A 22,809-nucleotide genomic window follows, 5' to 3' on the forward strand; every position below is an offset into this window, starting at 1 on the left:
CTGCACTACATAGTTGAAAGTAAATCTAAAGAAAATTGTATAGTGTATGGCCAGCTTAAGGCCAATTATGGCTGGACAACGGATTTCTGTATCAACAATTCCTGCACCTAGAATCACAGGTGTGTGTGAACAGCTGGCCACTCAGAATGTACAAAGCAATGACAGGCTGACAGGAGCTGTAGTTGTCTGCTACTGTTCACATTAGACTGGCCCTGGACATAGACAGATTGGACCTGAAAGCAGTAAACACCTGAATTTTATCTGGTATAGGCTTCTTGCAGTCTTTGTACAGCAAGGCTGGAGTGTGAGAGGAAAAAGCAGCACGTTTGTTTTGAAAAGAACATGCTGGTAGGAGAAGGCAGAAAAAGAGATGCTGCTTCTCCCTTCACAGGCTGGGATAGGTCGAGGACGACCCAGGTTCAGAGGATGTGAGTTGTATGATGATGACCATTAGGCTAATGCCAGAAAAAAAAGTACTGCAAGGGAAATCTCAGCATTAAAAGTGAATATGGTAGTAAAAGCTGGTTTTGTCATTTTAGCTTTAGCTATTTTTATTTTGTTTTAGACTGGAGTTCTGCTATAAAGCGTAACTCCACTTTTGTTGAGAAAAAAACATTCCCCTCTGGGTGATCTCTGTTCATTGCAGGAATTTTAACAAACTTTGTTGCAGATTCCTACCTTTTGTTATTCTGAAGATATCATTGTTTGTTCCTCTGTGCCTCTGTGCTGAGTGGGTCAAATGGGAGTGGTTTCATAACTATCTATTAGCTGTGGCAGCTGCAGGACTCTAATGAAGGACACTGCTGGGCCTGCACCCCTTTAGACATGTTCCTTTTGGGAGTATCTCACCAAAAATGACATTGTTGTTGCAAGGGATGCCAGAAATCTGACTTAGGCAGACTTCTGGGACAATTGGTGAGCCAATCACACAAGCAGGAAATTATGTTTCTGGGGTGTGGTCAGTATACATTCTGTGTACAAAACCGCTCCAGGCAGCCATATTGCATTGCATTTTCAGAAAATTACAATAGCTGCAGATTGAAAAGGAAAAGTAATTTTTAATAACATTCAATTACAATATGATTTGTGTCCCAAGGTCTGCAGGCATCGACCACAAGGTTTGCTCATGGATACAAAACTGGTTAAAGGGGCGTGTCCAAAGGGTGGTAATAAATAACGCGTACTCAGACTGGTCTGGAGTGATAAGTGGGGTCCCCCAAGGCTCAGTCCAGGGACCAATTTTGTTCAATTTACTCATAAATAGCATTGAGGACGGGATCAGTAGCTCAATCTCAGTTTTTGCAGATGCATAAATTAAGTAGGACAATAACTTCACATTGTGAGGCAGAAATCTTACAGAATGACCTGAACAAAATAACAGAGTGGGCAACTTCATGGCAAATGAGGTCTAATGTGGAGAAGTGTAAGGTACTAAAAACATAAACACACAATACACTTTGGGGGGGGGGGGAACCTCTGGGGAATTCAAAAATGGAGAAAGATCTGGGAGTCTTAGTGGAAGATAGACTTAGCAATAGCATCCAATGTCAAGCTGCAGCTGCTAAAGCCGGCAGAATATTAGCATGCATAAGGAAAGGGATGTATTCCAGAGATAAAACTATAATCCTTCCACTTTATAAAACATTGGTCCGACCGCATCTGGAGTATTCTGTCCAGTTCTGGTCACCAGTCCTCAGAAGGGATGTGTTGGAGCTGGAGAGAGTCCAGAGAGGAGAGCGACTAAACTGATTAGGAGATTGGAGGACCTTAATTATGAATAGCGCTTACAAGCGCTTGATTTATTCTCCCTGGAAAGGAGACGCCTGAGAGGGGACATGATAGCGATTTACAAATACCTCAACAGTGATCTCAGCATAGAAAAAAAAAAAAAGTTCAGTCGCAACGAATTCATGAGGACACAAGTCCATACAATGCAATTAGAGGAGAAGAGATTTAACCTAAGGCTACGCAGGGGGTTTTTCACAGGAAGGGCTACAAGATTGTGGAACTCTACCACAAAAGGTAGTAACTGCAGGAAGTATGGCTACTTTAAAAAGACTCTTGGACGTACATCTCAAGGATCAGAACATTCAGGGGTATGTGAAATGAATACGTCCACACACACCTACACAGGTTGAACTGGATGGACTATCGTCTTTTTCAACCTCAACTACTATGTAACTATGTGACTATGTAAGTGTATACGCTATATTGTTTTTTCTTTATTTGCTATTTTTTTTCCCCATGAAAGTGGAGTTACCCTTTGAATGTTTCTTGCCAATGCATACAGTATAGCAGTTCAGAAACTTTTCTTATGCTACATTTATCAATTCCATAGCTCCAAAAATTACCATACAAAACATCTAATCTGGTAACACTTGTAGTATTAATACTTCTGTGTCATTTCGGGAATTAAGGTATTCAAGGTTTCCTGAGTGTGACAAAGAGGATGAAACACCTAGTTTATTTTTATCGTGGGAACACATGTACCTGTTGTTTTCATCTGCTATAATATTATTCTCTGTGTTAAACAACTCATTATAAAAAAATACATTTGAAGATAACATTGAAAAAAGATGCTGAACTCGGTCCTTTTTAACGGCAACAAATCAGCTCACTTCCTTCACTGATAGCCCTTCCAGGGATAAAAGTGTAGCTGTTACACTATAGCAGGGGTACTCAAATGTAAACTTGAAAGGTCCACTTACAAATTTTCCATTCAGTCCGAGGTCCAGAAAAGTGACCGTCAAATTCCAAATACAGAACGCCAACAACAAAAAAAGGCATTCCCCAAAACTTGCCCCCATCCAATGCAGAGTGACCAGCATGCGTGCCCCCATTAATGCAGAGTGACCATGTGCGTGCCCCCATTAATGCAGAGCGACCATGTGCGTGCCCCCATTAATGCAGAGTGACCATGTGCGTGCCCCCATTAATGCAGAGCGACTATGTGCGTGCCCCCATTAATGCAGAGTGACCATGTGCGTGCCCCCATTCATGCAGAGCGACCATGTGCGTGCCCCCATTAATGCAGAGCGACCATGTGCGTGCCCCCATTAATGCAGAGTGACCATGTGCGTGCCCCCATTAATGCAGATTGACCAGTGTGCGTGCCCCCATTAATGCAGATTGACAGTGTGCGTGCCCCCATTAATACAGATTGACCAGTGTGCGTGCCCCCATTAATGCAGAGCGAACAGTGTGCATGCCCCCATTAATGCAGAGCGACCAGTGTGCGTGCCCCCATTAATGCAGAGCGACCAGTGTGTGTGCCCCCATTAATGCAGAGCGACCAGTGTGTGTGCCCCCATTAATGCAGATTGACCAGTGACCCATGCCCCCATTAATGCAGATTGACCAGTGCGGATTAGAGCACCGCATGATTATAAAAAGTCAAGTCATCAGCGGGGGGGGGGCAGAATGGAGAGGATCGGAGTGGCTGTGTCATACACTGGCAGCGCTGCATGATTACAAAAAGCCGAGTTCTTCTGCTTACCTGGCGGAGAGGATGTCCTACAAAGTCCCACTTCCTAGACACTGGCTCCTATGATAGACGTCACCAGTGTTCTGTCTATCATAGGTAAGAGCCGGCCCAGGAGGCGGGACTTTGTAGGACATCCTCTCCGCCGGGTAAGCAGAAGAACTCAGCTTTTTGTAATCATGCAGCGCTGCCAGCGTAAGACACAGCCACCCCGATCCTCTCCATTCTGCCCCCCCCCCCCCCCCCCCCCGCTGATGACAGAAGGAAGCAGACCACTTCAGCGGTCCAGATTTAAGTCCGTGTGGGTCCGGAGTCCGCCTATTGAGGACCCCGGCACTATAGGGTCAAACATTTATAGATTCCTGACCATCTTACCTATATGAGCTTGTTGGACAACCCACTCAGAAAAAATGAGCATTAATATGTAGTCCACTCGCCCCCATCCCCTGTGGATATAACAGCCCCACTCTTCTGTAAAATCATAAAAGATTGGAATTCTTGGCAATCCAACCAAAAGAGCTTTTGTGAGGTACTAATGTTGTATGAGAAGACCTGGTTTGAAGTTGGTGTTCCAATTCATTCAAATGGTGTTCAATAGGGTTGAGGTCAGGGATCTATGCAGACCACTAGAGTGTCTCCACATCAAATTCATCAAACCATGTCTTTATGGAACTGGCTTTTTACACAGGGGTACAATCATGCTGGAACCTTAAAGTGATATTAAAGTCTCTTTTTTTTATTTAAAAAAACCAAATATGGTATACTTACCTGCTCTATGCAGTTATTATCCGATCCTCCTATTCTCAGGTCCCTCTTTGGTGCCCCCACAGCAAGCAGCTTGCTATGGGGACACCCGAGCTGAGCTGCAGCTCCGTGTGTTCAGACACAGAGCTGCGTCTCAGCCCCGCCCCCTCTCTCCTCTTTTGGCTGACTGACTATGAATAAAAGCAGCAGGAGCCAATGGCACCCGCTGCTGTCCCAGCCAATGAGGAAGGAGAGTCCTGGACAGCCGAGTCTCTCGTGCAACATGGCTGGATTGAGATGGGCTCAGGTAAGTAGGGAGGCTTCTGCACACAGAAGGTTTTTTATCCTAATGCATAGAATGAGCCCACCCAGTTGTGTGACAATAGCGAAGGAATATTCGCTATTGTCACACGGATCCTCCTCCTGGTCAATCAGGAAGCGGGTCCTGAGACCCGTTTCCTGATTGACCGTAAGGAGAAGCCATGCCATTGGGCATGAAGGGGGAGGGAGGAGAAGCAGAAGACTGAGGGGGAAGAAGCCGAAGCCGCCGAGCACATATCCAGATGTCCAGGCAGGGTGAGTGAGCCGGGGGGGGTGGTCCTGTTGTGGTCCTGGGGGGGGGGATGGTGTGCGGCCTGGTGTGGTGGTGGTGGTGGGGGGGGTATGGAGCAGTCCGTCTGCCGCCCACCCCCCAACCCATGGCGCACCAGAGCCGCCATTGGTTTCCACATAAGTTTAACCATATAGTGCAGCTGTGATAGTCAAGTGCCCACAAAGGTTTGGCTGTGTACTGTTTGTTACTGCACTTTGCACAAAATCTGTTTGTGCTATCTTAATGAGCAACTTCTCCAAACCTAGGAGTTAGTTTACTAAAACTCGGGAGTGCAAAATCTGGTGCAGCTCTCCATGGTAGCCAATCAGCTGCTAACGTCAGCTTGTTAAATTAATCTTTGACAAAAAAACATGGAAGCTGATTTCTATGCAGAGCTGCACTACATTTTGCACACTCCAGTTTTAGTAAATCAATCCTATAGTCTCTCTATTTTGGTGGTAGGGGTTTTTTGGGTCTTCAGTGCTGTTCGGGATCTCAGTTCAATAAATACCTCACTTTCTCTACATGACAGACTGGGATATTGGCTCTTCTGCCAGGCTACATATATCATTGACCAGCAATTTCTCTATATACTCCAACATAAAAGCCACCTTAAAGAATCTTATAAATATGACCTACGCCCTGTAGTCAGTAGAAGGAAAATTTGTATTATTTTGTATTTCGATTATTTTGCTGACCATTGACCACTTTAATAACTCTTTCACCTACAGATTGATATCCAATTTGAAACAGGATGCGTAATTATCTTTTATTGAGTCAGCATAGCTCATCAGTATACACAGCATGGCAAAGTGAGCCGGATCTGCGATGTGAGTGTGTCTGGGAGATAAGGACCTGATGTTTGCAAGTTATTCTGAGCAATGCCTGAGAGGTGCTTTACAGAAACAAGTCACAGAAGACTCTTTATTTTGCAGTTATCTTCAATAGACCAGTCATGTATACCACTGGCACTGGCGTGACAGAAACCAAAATGGGTTTGATTGTTCTTTGCTTCTGCTGTCATTTATTACCTGGAAGCCAGAGGATATTTTGCCATCATGCTGCCTTGGGCGTACATGATGACACCATCCTTTTGTACAAGCTTATTTTGTCACTTAAAATTTGTTGCAAAATAGAATGTATTATTGAGAACGGCTTATTGTCTGTACAGATTGGCTACACAATAGACGACATTTTTTGTTATCTTGTGGACCCTGTCTGCTACCTACTATGCTTTATTTGGATTTAGTCACTGATGTCTAGAGGTGGCAAGAGGAGAGAAAAATATTTGGGATGAGTATATTGGTGCTCTATGCCAGTTTATTTAGGTTTGACAGCCAGCTGTAGGGCCAATCACTCGCAAATTGGAGGGGGCAGAAGCCGGCAAAGGGTACAGAAGTGAACTGCCAGTTCACTTGACTGCCATTGGGCAGTGGTGAATAATCCACACTTTGAAAATTGCATTGCCGCGATTAATTTGATTGAGCCTTATGTATTCACGTATCACTGGTAATAATACCTTTTGTATTTTGTGGCATTTTCTGCCCTAGACTCCACACGTGCCTTAAAAAGTACAAACCAGATTCCAAAAAAGTTGGGACACTGTACAAATTGTGAATACAAACAGAATGCAATGATGTGGAAGTTTCAAATTTCAATATTTTATTCAGAATACAACATAGATGACATATCAAATGTTTAAACTGAGAAAATTTATAATTTTAAGGGAAAAATAAGTTGATTTTAAAATTCATGGCATCAACACATCTCAAAAAAGTTGGGACAAGGCCATGTCTACCACTGTGTGGCATCTCCTCTTCATTTTATAACAGTCTGCAAACGTCTGGGCACTGAGGAGACAAGTTGCTCAAGTTTAGGAATAGGAATTTTGTCCCATTCTTCTCTAATACAGGTTTTTAGTTGCTCAACTGTCTTAGGTCTTCTTTATCGCATCTTCCTCTTTATGATGCGCCAAATGTTTTCTATGGGTGAAAGATCTGGACTGCAGGCTGGCCATTTCAGTACACAGATCCTTCTTCTACGCAGCCATGATGTTGTAATTGATGCAGTATGTGGTCTGGCATTGTCATGTTGGAAAACGCAAGGTCTTCCCTGAAAGAGACGACCTCTGGATGGGAGCATATGTTCTAGAACTTGGATAGACCTTTCAGCATTGATGGTGCCTTTCCAGATGTGTAAGCTGCCCATGCCACACGCACTCATGCAACCCCATACCATCAGAGATGCAGGCTTCTGAACTGAGCACTGATAACAACTTGATTTGTCCTTGTCCTCTTTAGTCCGGATGACATGGTGTCCCAGTTTTCCGAAAAGAACTTCAAATTTTGATTCGTCTGACCACAGAACAGTTTTTCACTTTGCCACAGTCCATTTTAAATGAGCCTTGGCCCAGAGAAAACACCTGCGCTTCTGGATCATGTTTAGATAAGGCTTCTTTTTTGGCCTATCAAGTTTTAGACGGCAACGGCGAATGGCACGGTGGATTGTGTTCACCGACAATGTTTTCTGGAAGTATTCCTGAGTCCATGTTGTGATTTCCATTACAGTAGCATTCCTGTATGTGATGCAGTGCCGTCTAAGGGCCCGAAGATCACGGGCATCCAGTATGGTTTTCCGACCTTGACCCTTACGCACAGATCTTGTACCAGATTCTCTGAATCTTTGGATGATATTATGCACTGTAGATGATGATAACTCCAAACTCTTTCAAATTTTTCTCTGAGAAACTCCTTTCTGATATTGCTCCACTATTTTTCACCCCAGCATTGGGGGGAATTGGTAATCCTCTGCCCATCTTGACTTCTGAGAGACACTGCCACTCTGAGAGGCTCTTTTTTTACCCAATCATGTTGCCAATTGACCTAATAAGTTGCAAATTGGTCCTCCAGCTGTTCCTTTATATGTACAGTGGGTACGGAAAGTATTCAGACCCCCTTAAATTTTTCACTCTTTGTTATATTGCAGCCATTTGCTAAAATCATTTAAGTTCATTCTTCTTCCATAGCACCCCATACTGACAGAAAAACACAGAATTGTTGACATTGTTGCAGATTTATTAAAAAAGAAAAACTGAAATATCACATGGTCCTAAGTATTCAGACCCTTTGCTCAGTATTTAGTAGAAGCCCCCTTTTGATCTAATACAGCCAGGAGTCTTTTTGGGAAAGATGCAACAAGTCTTTCACACCTGGATTTGGGGATCCTCTGCCATTCCTCCTTGCAGATCCTCTCCAGTTCTGTCAGGTTGGATGGTAAACGTTGGTGGACAGCCATTTTTAGGTCTCTCCAGAGATGCTCAATTGGGTTTAAGTCAGGGCTCTGGCTGGGCCATTCAAGAACAGTCACTGAGTTGTTGTGAAGCCACTCCTTCGTTATTTTAGCTGTGTGCTTAGGGTCATTGTCTTGTTGGAAGGTAAACCTTCGGCCCAGTCTGAGGTCCAGAGCACTCTGGAGAAGGTTTTTGTCCAGGATATCCCTCTACTTGGCCGCATTCATCTTTCCCTCGATTGCAACCAGTCGTCCTGTCTCTGCAGCTGAAAAACACCCCCACAGCATGATGCTGCCACCACCATGCTTCACTGTTGGGACTGTATTGGACAGGTGATGAGCAGTGCCTGGTTTTCTCCACACATACCGCTTAGAATTAAGGCCAAAAAGTTCTATTTTGGTCTCATCAGACCAGAGAATCTTATTTCTCACCATCTTGGAGTCCTTCAGGTGTTTTTTAGCAAATTCCATACGGGCTTTCATGTGTCTTACACTGAGGAGAGGCTTCCGTCGGGCCACTCTGCCATAAAGCCCCGACTGGTGGAGGGCTGCAGTGATGGTTGTCTTTCTACAACTTTCTCCCATCTCCTGACTGCATCTCTGGAGCTCAGCCACAGTGATCTTGGGGTTCTTCTTTACCTCTCTCACCAAGGCTCTTCTCCCCCGATAGCTCAGTTTGGCCGGACGGCCAGCTCTAGGAAGGGTTCTGGTCGTCCCAAACGTCTTCCATTTGAGCATTATGGAGGCCACTGTGCTCTTAGGAACCTTAAGTGCAGCAGAAATCTTTTTGTAACCTTGGCCAGATCTGTGCCTTGCCACAATTCGGTCTCTGAGCTCTTCAGGCAGTTCCTTTGACCTCATGATTCTCATTTGCTCTGATATGCATTGTGATCTGGAAGGTCTTATATAGACAGGTGTGTGGTTTTCCTAATCAAGTCCAATCAGTATAATCAAACACAGCTGGACTCAAATGAAGGTGTAGAACCATCTCAAGGATGATCAGAAGAAATGGAAAGCACCTGAGTTAAATATATGAGTGTCACAGCAAAGGGTCTGAATACTTAGGACCATGTGATATTTCAGTTTTTCTTTTTTAATAAATCTGCAACAATGTCAACAATTCTGTGTTTTTCTGTCAGTATGGGGTGCTATGTGTACATTCATGAGGAAGAAGAATGAACTTAAATGATTTTAGCAAATTGCTGCAATATAACAAAGAGTGAAAAATTTAAGGAGGTCTGAATACTTTCCGTGCCCACTGTACATTTAACTTTTCCGGTCTCTTGTTGCTACCCGTCCCAACTTTTTTGGAATGTGTAGCTCTCATGAAATCCAAAATGAGCCAATATTTGGCATGACATTTCAAAATGTCTCACTTTCAACATTTGATACGTTATCTATATTATATTGTGAATAATATATAAGTTTATGAGATTTGTAAATTAGTTCATTCCTTTTTCACTCACAATTTGTACAGTGTCCCAACTTTTTTGGATTTGGGTTTGTAGTAAAAACGGTACAACCTGAAATACAGTATACACTATATTACCAAAAGTATTGGGACACCTGCTTTTACACACAGATGAACTTTAATGGCATCCCGGTTTCTAGTCTGTAGGGTTCAATATTGAGTTGGCCCACCCTTTGCAGCTATAACTCTTCTGGGAAGGCTGTCCACAAGGTTTAGGAGTGTGTTTATGGGAATGTTTGACCAGAAGTGCATTTATGAGGTCAGGCACTGATGTTGGACGAGAAGGCCTAACTCGCAGTCTGTGCTCTAATTCATCCCAAAGGTGTTCTCGTGGGTTGAGGTCAGGACTCTGTGCAGGCCAGTCAAGTTCCTAAACCCCAAACTTGCTCATTCATGTCTTTATGGACCTTGCTTTGTCCACTGGCGTTCAGTCATGTTGGAACAGGAAGGGCCAACCCCAAACTGTTCCTACAAAGTTGAGAGCATGAAATTATCCAAAATTACTTGGTATGCTGAGGCCTTAAGAGTTCCCTTCACCTGAACTAAGGGGCCAAGCCCAACCTCTGAAAAACAACCCCACACCAAAATCCCCCCTCCACCAAATGAGTTGGACCAAATGATTTGTCACTGTGAATTATATGCTGTTCTTGAAAGAGGGAGCGTGCTTGTTCCAGTGGTGCTGGGAGTGTACCCAACGCACAGGGCATATCAGATCACAGGTAGGACAGTGCCACTCTCTCCAATAAGTTGTTTTTTAGCCAAGAGAGGCTTACAGGTTTGACCTTTAAATAAAACTTTGATTTTTAAAGCTACATAGTGGCTTTAAAAGTACCGGGGCCCATTGACTGCAGTCATGTTGGAACAGGAAGGGCCAACCCCCAATCTGTTCCCACAAAGTTGGGAGAATTAAATTGTCCAAAATGTATTGGTATGCTGACGCCTTAAGCGTTCCCTTCACTGGAACTAAGGGGCCATGCCCAACATCACACCATAATCCCCCCCTCCACCAAATGATTTGGACCAGTGCACAAAGCAAGGTCCATAATGACATGGATGAGCGAGTTTGGGGTGGAGGAACTTGATTGGACGTATATGCTATGTGTTGTACATTGCATGCAACCATACAGCAGCAATATCCACAGCAAGCCATGTCCCTACTCCCTCCTTTTTTCCCCCTCCAAGAACATTGATAGACAGCTGCTGGTACCTGTGATGTCTCTTGAGCCCTGATGCTCAATACACGCTCTCCCTGACAGGAAGTTCTGGAAAGCCACACTGTGTGAGCCTGCAGCAGACGGTATCCAAAGAAAGTGTTTGTGCTCACATAGCTAGAAAACTATGCACTAGGGAATGTCAACCAGACTACTTAGAATGCATATTTTTAAAAATGTGTGTGTGTAATACGCCTAGTAATGTAAACTCAATTACATTATATTGTAAGTTCCTTAGAGGCAGGGACTTGATGTGAATGTGCAATATACGCTCACCGGCCACTTTATTAGGTACACCTGTTAAATTGCTTGGTAACACAAAATTGCTAATCAACCAATCACATGGCAGCAACTCAATGCATCTAGACGTGGTAAAGACGACTTGTTGAAGTTCAAACGAGCATCAGAATGGGGAAGAAAGGGGATTTAGGTGACTTTGAATGTGGCATGGTTTTTGGTGCCAGACTGGCTGGTCTGAGTATTTTAAAAACTGCTGATCTGCACATATTCCAGTAGTTCCTCTTTTAGTCAACCCTCTGTTTCCACCAGGGGTAAAAAAGACAAAAAAGAAAAAAGAAAAAGAAAAAAAAGAAAAAGAGGGGCGCACCGACCTAGTGCATTACCATAAAACCATTTATTAAAATATTAAAAAGTGTACAAAATACTCACAAGACTGGTGTGATACAACACACATCAACATAGCATATGCAATCTCCAAGGTAGCCAAGGTCCCAAATGTAGCGAATAGACATGCAGATGGTCGCATTGGGCTGCTGTGGCTAGGCTGACGCATTTCAGGGGCGAACCCCCTTCCTCAGAGCCAGAAAGAGTGCTGCTGGATCACATGTCGGACGGCCGAAGACTAAATGGGAGCTGGCCCCACCCCTTCCTGCTGGGTTTGGGGCGGAGCAGGAAGGGGTGGGGCCAGCTCCCATTTAGTCTTCGGCCGTCCGACATGTGATCCAGCAGCACTCTTTCTGGCTCTGAATGCGTCAGCCTAGCCACAGCAGCCCAATGCGACCATCTGCATGTCTATTCGCTACATTTGGGACCTTGGCTACCTTGGAGATTGCATATGCTATGTTGATGTGTGTTGTATCACACCAGTCTTGTGAGTACTTTGTACACTTTTTAATATTTTAATAAATGGTTTTATGGTAATACACTAGGTCGGTGCGCCCCTCTTTTTCTTTTTTGTCTTTTCTACCAGTTGGTTCTGGATACCCTTGATCCTGAAGGGGGCAGCAAGACCAATAGCTCCTTCAACACCTGAGTTTGTAGTGCACCTCTTTTCACTCCATCAGACATCACTCGAGCGCAGGAGATTTTGTTTTACTACTTGAATATATACTTTTCCACCAGGGGTAAACCTGATAGGTATGGCTGGTGGCTGAATATGGGTTTTTACTATATAGGTGACTATTTAGACCACAGAGGCGTATGGCCCTCTTCATACTCTACCGAGTGCTTCCATTCACAACAAATTTACTACTTTCTACTCTATCTCTATACAAATTATTTATCAATTCCAATGATAGACGATCTTACCAGGTGGCATGGGAAAGGGACCTCTTCATAGCCCCTGAGGTGGAGAATTAGTGTAAATGGAGTATGCGGATTCATAAGGGTATTCTCAATGCTGCCCTGATTGAAGCAGGCTATAAAGTCTACGCTAGATGGTACTTGGCGCTGGAGCGTTTGTAAAAAATGTATTCAGGCACCTCAGCCACATGCTTCAGGGGTTGTGGCCAGATAGGCACACCATTGCATGTATGGTGAACATGCCCTAAGGTTCTCTGCTTTTGGATGAGGGTTCACTCATTGATTGAGAAAATTCTGAGTAACCAACGAGATACTTTTGACAAAATATGTGTCATGGACTTGCAATAGTTTGGCGAGCTTACCTGTCCCATCATGTCTGTATTAGAGGTCAGACTGCATTTCTGTTTCCTTTTTATCACCTCTACTTCCTGTTCCTGCCCCGCCCAGGTCATCACAGGAAGTCTATATTAACCAGTGCACTGCAGGTCTGCTTTGCTGTTCAACAGTGTTAGTTTCCTGTTTGCTTGAACTACTCTTCTGTGTACCGACTTTGGCTTGTCTCTGACTATTCCTGTTGGGCCCAATTTGGTAATTTCCACTTAGGGGTGTACTCACTTTTGTTTCCAGCGGTTTAGACATTAATGGCTGTGTGTTGAGTTATTTTGATGGGACAGCAAATTTACACTGTTATACAAGCTGTACACTCACTACTTTACATTGTAGAAAAGTGTCATTTCTTCAGTGTTGTCACATGAAAAGATAGAATAAAATATTTACAAAAATGTGAGGGGTGTACTCACTTTTATGAGATACTGTATATATGTAAAGTGCTGTGTAAATTGATGGCTCTATATAAGAACCTGTAATAAATAAATACATTTCATATAAGCTTTAGCATGTCGTAGATGTAATTTTAAAAGTTTCTAATATAAGTCTACCACTTTCATTAACCACTTCAGCTCCGGAAGGATTTGCCCCCTTTCTGACCAGGCCCTATTTTGCGATTCGGCACTGCATTATTTTAGCAAACAATTGCGTGGTCGTGTGATGCCTTACCCAAATAAAATTGACATCCTTTTTTTCCCACAAATAGAGCTTTCTATTGGTGGTATTTGATCACCTGTGCAATTTTAAATTTTTGCACTATAAACAAAAAACAGCGACAATTTTGAAAAAAAAAAACAATATTTTTTCACATTCTGCTATATGACATTCCAAAAAAGAAAATTTAAAAATCAAAATGTTTTTACATTTTAGGCCAATTTGTTTTCTGCTACATATTTTTGGTAAAAAAAAAAAAAATTGCAATAAGCGTATTTTGATTGGTTTGCGCAAAAGTTATCACGTTTACTAACTACGGGAAAGATTTATGTCATTTTTGGTTTTTTTTTTTACTAGTAATGGCGGCGATCTACGATTTTTTTTTTTTTTTTTTTTTTTGCGGGACTGCAACATTGCAGCGGACAGGTCGGACCCCTGACTGACATTTTTGACACTTTTGGGGGGGACTAGTGACATTACTACAGTAATCAGTGCTATAAATATGCACTGTTACTGTAATAATGCCATTGGCAGGGAAGGGGTTAATACTGTTGGTGATCAAGGGGTTAAATGTATGCCTCATGCCTACTGATGTGTGTGGGGGAGGGGGGGGGGGTTCTGTGACAGACACAGAGATTGCAGGTTCAGCTATGCTGAATCTAGTGATCCCTGCCTGTCTGTCGCTGAGAAGATCCGCCTGCTTTGTTTACATAAGCAGGCGGGTCTTCTCACAGTTTCCCCAATGATCGGGGAAGGGAGGCGGCGATCGCCGATTCTCTCCTCCCCCGGCCCACCTCCTGCTGTGTTTAGACCACCGCCGGAATCACTAGGAGTCCAGCGACGTAGACCCAGAACAGCCGCACTGCCGCAGTAGGATTACTGTGAGCAGTCGGCAAGTGGTTAAAATAATACATAATGATCCTGTCATGAAGGTCCTTGTTTAGACACTTCCTAATATAGGGTGACAATGCTCTGTCCCAGTTGTGCTCCTATATTGTTACCCTGTCACATGAATGTCTGATGGAAACTATTAGCTGTTTCAACACGCATTACAAAGGCACGATCCATTGTTGTCACTATGCAGAAAATCACCCTGAGAAATTCCATGCAGACTTTGCTGGAGTGCATGATGTTAGAAAAGAAATGCAAAGAGGCTGCAAATCAGCAGTATTGAGATGCATATAGGATGAAAAAGTAGAGAAAGATTATTTTATTAATAAAATATTATAATTTTTCTGTGATAGGTTCTCTTTACCTATAAATTTCAACAGACATTTTTGTAAAACCTCTTCTCTATAAGGACTTGCATGAGGACAAGTCAACAACCATTATCCTTTCTACATTCTGCCTAGATACTTATGTAGCTGATTCACAATCATAGCTGAAGAGTTCCCAATTCACCTTCCATCCCATAGGCACAATTTGATGCTGTGGAGGAGTTTGAAAGAGTCTGTAACCTTCTCATGGAAAGTACTCATTTTACTGATGCCGCTAATTGCTGTGCATAATCACTGGATATGTATAAATTGCTCTGCTCAGCTGCAGGCAAATGGATCAGGTCATTAGCCAAATGACTTGTCATCAAAGATCGACTTGACCTGCACAGAAATACAGATGGACCTTTAGAGTGTTTGAAAGGACAGATCTGCTGTGGTGAAATGGCAGCTTTTAACCTGCTAAGCTGAGAAATGTAGACACCAATCATAAAATCTTTATTTAATTATATATTGTGTTACCGGCTCATACCTTTTGATTTAAGAAAGATAAGGATGAAGGATTATATATTAATCGTAGACTCCTTGGAATGCCTCATTAAAGCAGCAATTTTTGCGACCTTCTTTTTCAAAATATCACTTTTGAAGAATTGCTATCATGAAAAATACTATACATTATTGCATCAATAGTATGTGGGCTGTCTATCTGCACAATTCAAGTACCTACATCCCAAACTTATATAGAATATAGACAAGGAAATGTATTCTAGGAACCCCCCAGGACATCAATTGTACCAATTTATGTATGGAATGAAATTACTGAATATTTTCACTGCTTTAATGGGGTACTAACCCCCAACACCTCTACAACTCCCCAAAAAGGCTTCAACCACACCATTTAAACTAAAGAGCTAATATTACTGTATTACTAACAAATATAATGTATTACAGATACTCACGTGCCATCATTATTTCAGATATGTGGATGGCATGGGTGTTGGAATTTTCTTTATGTTTTTCTACATGTTTTGTAGAGTTGCATCAATATTAATGGCAAGAGTATCTATAATAGGTCACTTTTGTTATTGAGTTCAGTTTGTGATGTGGCTGAAGTCAATTTGGGGAGTTGAAGAGATGTTGAGGGCAATTACCCTTTGGTTTGACACAGGGAAATTATGTGACTTGACTGGAGTGGCCTGAAAATATCTAAGTGTAGTACCCTCCTAGTTAGAGTAGGCAAATTTAGTTAGCTTATTTTGTAGATGATCAGGGGTTAATTGCTTTGGGCTGTCCATTGTCTAACAGGCTGCTGTTTTGCTCCTTCCCTTTTTCTTCTGGATGGTTCTGGAAGTATAGTGGGAGGGAGAGAACAAAAAGCAGCTTGAATATTAATGGATCTCTGCCCAATCCCTGGAGAGGGGTTGCCCAGTAGGGGTCGGATAGCCTATCCTTTGGCCTAGAAGCCAGGGTGCAGAGTTTCAGGGTCTAGCCTGCAGAAGAAGACCCCTGTGCTGGGGACTCTGCCCCTGGGGCAAAGAGAGAGGTGAAACCTCAGGAGTCCTGTAAAGACATCAATGTCCCAGCTAGGCATAAGAGAAGGAGGTGGGGGGGGGGGGCTCCTAAGTGAGAGAAAGCACTTGGATCAGAGTCTAGATAGAGCTGGAAAAGCAGCAGCACAGAAACTCTATTATTCTGGGACTTAGTGAGTATCTACTCCTGCTATACAGTGGAGAAGGGACTATGGGAAGGTTTACCTTGCAAGCTGTGTAGTGCAAGTCTGCATAAAGTAGAAATACAGGCAATTTTTTTTTTTTTTTTGAAGTTTCAGATTATTTTTCAGTACCCAAACATTGATTGTATGAAATGAATTTGATAAATACAACATACTATGAAAAATATTATTTGTGTGACCACAGTGGACACTTCCTCTTGGTATCTTCAGCTGTCATTATGGTTACAATTCTGAATTTAGTAAAGTATATGCACAGTCATCATTTATTAGGTGCCACTCTTATCTCTATGAGCATAGTGAATATATATATTTTTTTTGACAGGTACTTTTGTGGAGGGATCTGGACCCCAAGCCCCTCCTCTGCACTTAAAAGCATTAATGGCTGTTTTGAATGCTGTCATTCTTTTGAATCTGGCGCCAGACAGTACCCGGAAGTGATGTCACTCATGACATCACTTCCGGGTTTTTGCATGGAGACCCAATCAGAGCCGAATGCGGCTTTGATCGGGTCTTCAGGGACCGTGCAGGCTGGTTGCCCGGGTCTCTCAGTGGGATGGGAGACCTGGGCGAGCCGCGGAAGGTGGCGGGACGTCCCCTCCCACTCCTTGTAATGACAGCCAAGCGGCTTCTCAGCTGCATCAGTTCTCATTACAAGACAGCCGACCGTTGGCTATGGACGCCGGTACCGGGGTGATGCACTTTCCCGAAATATTGGCAATATCGGTAACCTCCGGGGCCGATTCCGATATATCGGGAAAAGTGCATATCGGCCCTCGATATATTGGCTTTGCCGATAATCGGTCGATCCCTAGTCTTAACACTAGCTTCCCAATTTTTGTGATAAGGGACTGGCTTGAAACTCTACAAAGATCTCAAAAGAAAAATTTACTCAAATTGACCTTTCATCATTGAACACCTACTGACCCCTTTGTATCAATTACTTGGATAGCCTTATTGACCCTTGGGTCATTATTTGACCGCTTTGGGGAACCCTGGGTTTGAACTTCTGCTATTTCCCTCTGTGTCCCTTTTGTGGAAAATTCCTTTCATTTCTTGTCAGGACAGGGAAATAACCAGAGATATTTCTAATGGGGAAACAAACAAAATGACACTTTAGAAGTGTATGGAGGGTTTGAATGTTTGACAATGTTTTATTGCTATCTGAGTCTTCCTGTCTTAGTGACCAATACTCTCCAAATTTTTTCACCTGGAGTCACAGGAACAGGAAGTGGACTCAACAGTGAGGTTGAAGACAGAAATAAACTTCTGGAAGAAGTATAAAACAATATTAAACCCAAAAGCAAGTTGCAGGGCTGCATTTGTTTTCATTTGTTAAAGGGGTTACGAAGTCTAAAAGTGTTTTAACTTAAATTGTTTGTTAACCCAACACTTCATATTGCTGATCTGTGCCTGCTATTCAATTTACTTATATGAGAAGGTATCTTGCTCTTTGTATTGCTTCCTTTATGTGAAATCCCTAGTGTCCCTGCTAGTCCCCTTGCTTTCCTATTAAAAACTGACTACACTAAGTAGTAGAGTACACTGTGGTCAGTTCTCTAGCTATGCTGGGGAATCGGTGTACTCTCCTCCAATGATCAGACTTGTCCTGACATGCTCCTGCTGCACAGTTATTCACTGGGTAGCTTAGTGGACTGCTGCTTCTCCCCCCCCCCCCCCAGCTCCTCTGCAGCTTAGAGCAGGGGGAATGTGATCACTTATAAAAAAGGAAAAAAAAAAAAAGGTATTTATGTTTTTTTATCTCTACACAAAAATGTTTTGCCTTTCATTTCTATTTTAAACTGAATGGGTTGTTTTACAAGGTGATTGTTTACAATCACTTTAATGCATTCTCTGCATTAAGGTAAAAAAACACCCCACTATCTGTCCTAGAACCCCAGTCTTCAAACACCTGGGCGCCGTTTACCGCTCCAGCAATGTCACCAGCTGTAGAGAAGCTCTCCTCACTACCTGCTTTCACAGGGGAAACTGCGACCAGCGGAGCACGGGGGGCGGGGTTTTCACCCAGCACAGGAGTGTGCACACATGGGCGCCTTCTTAGCACCTGGCTTGCTAAGGAGGCACCTAAAAAAAGGGAAAAGGTGACAGCGCCAGCGGGGGACTACTAAAAGAGAATGTAAATGACACAGAGTAAGTATGACCTCTTTTTTTATTTAAAAAATAAACTTTAGTATCACTTGAAGCTTTTTTCCCCTTTATTTTAACATGGGTCCCCAATGCACTACAGTTAATAAAAGAGAAAAAAAAACAGAAACCGCACAGCAGAGCAGCATGCTTTGTAGCTCCCTCTGTCTGATAGAAACCTTAGACTGAGGTGTCTGATAAGGATTGAGTTAATGCTCTAATAGCTCCTTGCAGTGAGTCATTGGAGAAAGTGGAAGTGCTTTTTTTGGCACAGTTGAGGGTTCTGATATGAAAAGATTATAGTGCCATCTTCTGGTAGGACATAAGACTACATAATATTAATATGCAATATGTCATTCTAACCGGACTTAAAAAGGTATTTGAAGTTTTGGGTATTAGAAAGTAAGAAAACTATATGCATTCCCTATACATTCCTTTTATGTACATTACAGAATTTAAATTCTTTTTTTTTTTATTTTTAGGATACAGCTGGTCAGGAGAGATACAGGACCATCACAACTGCCTATTACAGAGGTGCAATGGGATTTATACTGATGTATGACATCACAAACGAGGAATCCTATAATGCTGTCCAGGACTGGTAAGTAGATTTCAATGCGGAGCTGCAAAATAAATCAACCAGGAATGTCAAGCTTATAGTTCAGTTTCATCCAGAAGTGGTCCTTACCACATCTACTAAATTGTGTGATTGGAAATCAGTGGGGATCCGATTTGTATTTTTCAGTACATGGACGTGGATGGTGCTATGGTGACTGCTGGGATTCACAAAAGATTTCCTATTTTGGGCTGACAATATTTGTGAGAATATATCTGTGCAGAGAATGTGATATTTGTGAGTAGACACCTATGCAGGGGACATGATATTCCCTGGACCCTGTTATCTGTTTATGCTGTGCAATAACTTATGGAATTGAACACCTGATATTTGGTTATGCCTCTATAGTGTATGCTTTAAAGGATAGCTTGCAAAGTTACTACAATACTACAAAAATAATTTTTGGCATTACAGTGTTACGGCCTTCTGCCATACCTTACATCATGCTCTTGCTGTCACATGACGTATTCTGAACTACCTTGATGATCAACTTTTTCTTTGCAAACTTTAAAGCTTGAGGTCCTGAAGAAGCAAAAATTGTGAAACGCGTCAACCTCTTGACACAGTAGTAAAGGAGCATGGAAGAATTCTCATAATTATGATCTGCACTATCCATATAAGCAATGATTTGTTATAATTCTATTTAAGATTTGTTTTAGCTTTTTGTAATAAAACATTTTGATTTTATACTACTAACTGTTCACTGTCCTTTTCTGGTTCCAGTAAAGTCCAAAAGGTTCTTTAGAAATTATATATATATATATGATATGGGTGAGGTACTAGAATATTATAGCCTATATACAAATTCTTTGATCAGTTCAGGTAATAATACTCATAACCATATACTAAAATAAAAATAACCGGAACTTATTTACAATTACTGGATATCTTTATCCCGACTGACGTTTTCTAACTTGGATGTAAAGCCAAGTTAACATTCTTGCCTGATGAGGCAGAGTAATAGAAGAAATTCAATATCTTTCCTAGAGAAAATGCTGTTCTAAGCTCCCCTCAGTGCTGAGCAACATGAGCTTATGTGTTTTTGGTCACGTGATTTTTAAAAGGGAGATAATCAGATTTCACATTGGCTGATTGGCTTCTGCACTGCGTCTTTTGCGATTTAATTTTTTTTTCTGTGGCTCATTTTTGGAGCGACACCATTCAGTTCAATGGCCTCTCTGCTCAAAAAATGCACCAAAGAAGCTCATGTACCAAATTCTGTCACAGAGCCAGGCCTTGCGTTTTTTTGCTGTGATGTGTATTTTGTCCCACGACAATCGCGGCAAATGCGCACCATGTTTGGGGTTCCATTAAGAAATAATCGCATCGCAAAGGCGCCTCGTGTTTTGCCATGATTTTGGATCGATTTTGGATCACAGACAGAATTGCACAATTCCGCCCGCGATTCCAGTATTCTTGAATGTGAATGGAGCCTTAGATAGCAGTATTTATCTATAGATGAGCTTTGAAGCCTGTTTTCTTCTTATGGATCTTTTCCAGCTGAACTACTAACATAGCTTGGGCTATAACTGTGGGCAGGCTATAGACATTTAATTATATACACATTCCCAACAAACACTGAATGAGCTTTAAAACAGGCCATTGTTGACACCTGTAACTGCAGATATAGTGTAGCAATTCTTCCTTAAACAGCAAAAGCACTAAAGTCAGCTGAGGCATTCTGTGAGCATGTGAGCTCTTCCTGCTCCCCCTACCAGTTGTGACTCAGCAGCCTTCAAATCACTAATTTAAACATAGAGCAGGTGCTAGGGGTCATGATAAAATTTCTGAAGCTTGCTACTTTAAAAACAAATTAAAAATGGCAGCGCTCAGGTTTCTATCTTCACATGTTCGCTGTACAGTATTGAAAAGGATCTGAACTTTGGAAGCTGTGCCTAAAAATAGCAAGCAGAGGGCAAAGGGCTAGAAAGCAGTATTGCCTATTGTCTCTTCCTGCAGCTGATCATTTCCCCATCACTGACTTATACCTTGTCCAGGACTGTCTATGTGTGGAAGCAGCCATCATGGTCTTAATATCGGTCTTCAGAAAATAGAACAGTGAGAACCACTGTAGTGAAATCACAAACTTTTACCCAGATCTCTCTCCATTAGAGACATTGAAAGCTACATTACTGCTCAGGAACTGCTGTCCAGCAGGGGCGTAACTACAGGGGTTGCAATTGCAACCGGGCCCCAAGCTCCAGGGGGCATGTGTGGCTCCCCTGTACTCCTGGATAGGAGGGGCAGTGGGGGCAGCATGTAGAGAAATAACTATCCTCCTTTTCCCTCCTGTAGCTGCAGGAGGAAAATGGAGGAGATTGGTTCCTCTGTATGCTGCCCCCGCCACTCCTCCTATCCAGTTCACTTGTGTTCTGCTGTGTCTGGGCCCCTGTGTGCTCCTCTGGCCCCCCCCCCCCTCTACTGTGCTGCCCCCCCCCCCCTACTATGCTCCCTTCCCTCTCCTGCTGGCTGCTGCAGGGGATGTGTCACAATAGAGAACCAGGAAGGAGTCGGTAAATATGTAATTTACCAGCTCCTTCCTTTTCTGTATGGACAGAGTCATAGTCAGTGACATTGTAAAAGAATAAAATAAAATGCTAAAAAATACAATAAAAATACCAAAAAATAAAAACTACTGACACCAGTGGGTGAACTTTCAGGATCACAAAGGTCACAATTGCGACAGGGCCCTGGCATTCCACCACCATGGGGAGGCCCTAAGATGGCAGGAAGGGGGCCCACTGCAGAACTTGTGAAAGGGTCCCGCAGTGGGACTATAATAAAGACCCCCGCAACAAGAGTAAAGGGCCCCAGGATCAGTGGGAAGAGCCCCAGGTTTGAAGGGAAGGGCTCCGGCCAGGGGTCCAGGAGGGCCCTTCATGGTTTCTTGCACCGGGGCCCTGAAGGTTCTAGTTACGCTTCTGCTGTCCAGTATTTATTTCACGTGAAGGGCTCAGCATTGGTCCTAATTAAAGCGGCAGTAAAGTTTCTGGGTAAAAAAAAAAAAAGTTTTCCACCTGCAAGGCAATGTCATATTGTGCTAGTATGCATCGCATAATAGCAGAAAATGAAGTACTTACCTTAAAACGAAGCCCTCCAGTCAGTGGCGGCCCGTGCATAGGGGCGCCAGGGCGCCGCCCCCCTTAAAAAAAGGAAAAAAAAGACAAAAAAGAACAATAATGTTCTAGAAAAAAAAATCGGTTCGCCGGCCTATGTGGTGGCTAAAGGGGGGGTGGGGTTTACGACCCAGAAAGGCGCCGATTGGCTGCCTTCTGGGGGCGTAACCTGGGCGCAGGAAAGAGCGCTTGGCCACCCCCACCTTCGTGATATCCTGGCTGTGATTGGTCCAGTCTCCAATCAGTGGACCAATCATCATCCAGGACATCCGATCGCTGACGTCACAATGGGGCCGGTGCGTGCGTCAGTCACTCACCGTCACCGACGCTCGGAGGACAAGGGAGAAGCCGTTCACCTTACCGCCACCGCCGCAGAAGAGGACGAACTGGATTGAGGAGGGGAGAACCCGCCGCCGCCAGGTAAGTGCATTAAATTGAAGGGAGCACGCACGCTGGTCTCTGCATTGATTGGGGTACGATGCTGTGGGCACTCTGCAATCATTGGGGTACAATGCTGTGGGCACTCTGCAATCATTGGGGTACAATGCTGTGGCACTCTGCAATCATTGGGGTACGATGCTGTGGGCACTCTACAATCATTGGGGTACAATGCTGTGGC

General features: G+C 43.2%; 1 protein-coding gene across 2 annotated transcripts in view; it reads left to right on the forward strand.

Moving 5' to 3' along the window:
- The window catches only part of RAB3B (RAB3B, member RAS oncogene family), a 164,315-nt gene that overhangs the window by 122,239 nt on the left and 19,267 nt on the right, over positions 1-22,809 (forward strand). For both annotated transcript variants that reach the window (XM_082266680.1, XM_082266681.1), the window contains exon 3: positions 18,941-19,059. In XM_082266680.1, coding sequence (XP_082122806.1) covers positions 18,941-19,059 — 119 coding nt within the window. The remainder of the gene's footprint in view (positions 1-18,940; positions 19,060-22,809) is intronic.

This window comes from Pelophylax lessonae, assembly GCF_965119305.1.
Source record: "Pelophylax lessonae genome assembly, chromosome: 8".
Classification (NCBI taxonomy): domain Eukaryota; kingdom Metazoa; phylum Chordata; class Amphibia; order Anura; family Ranidae; genus Pelophylax; species Pelophylax lessonae.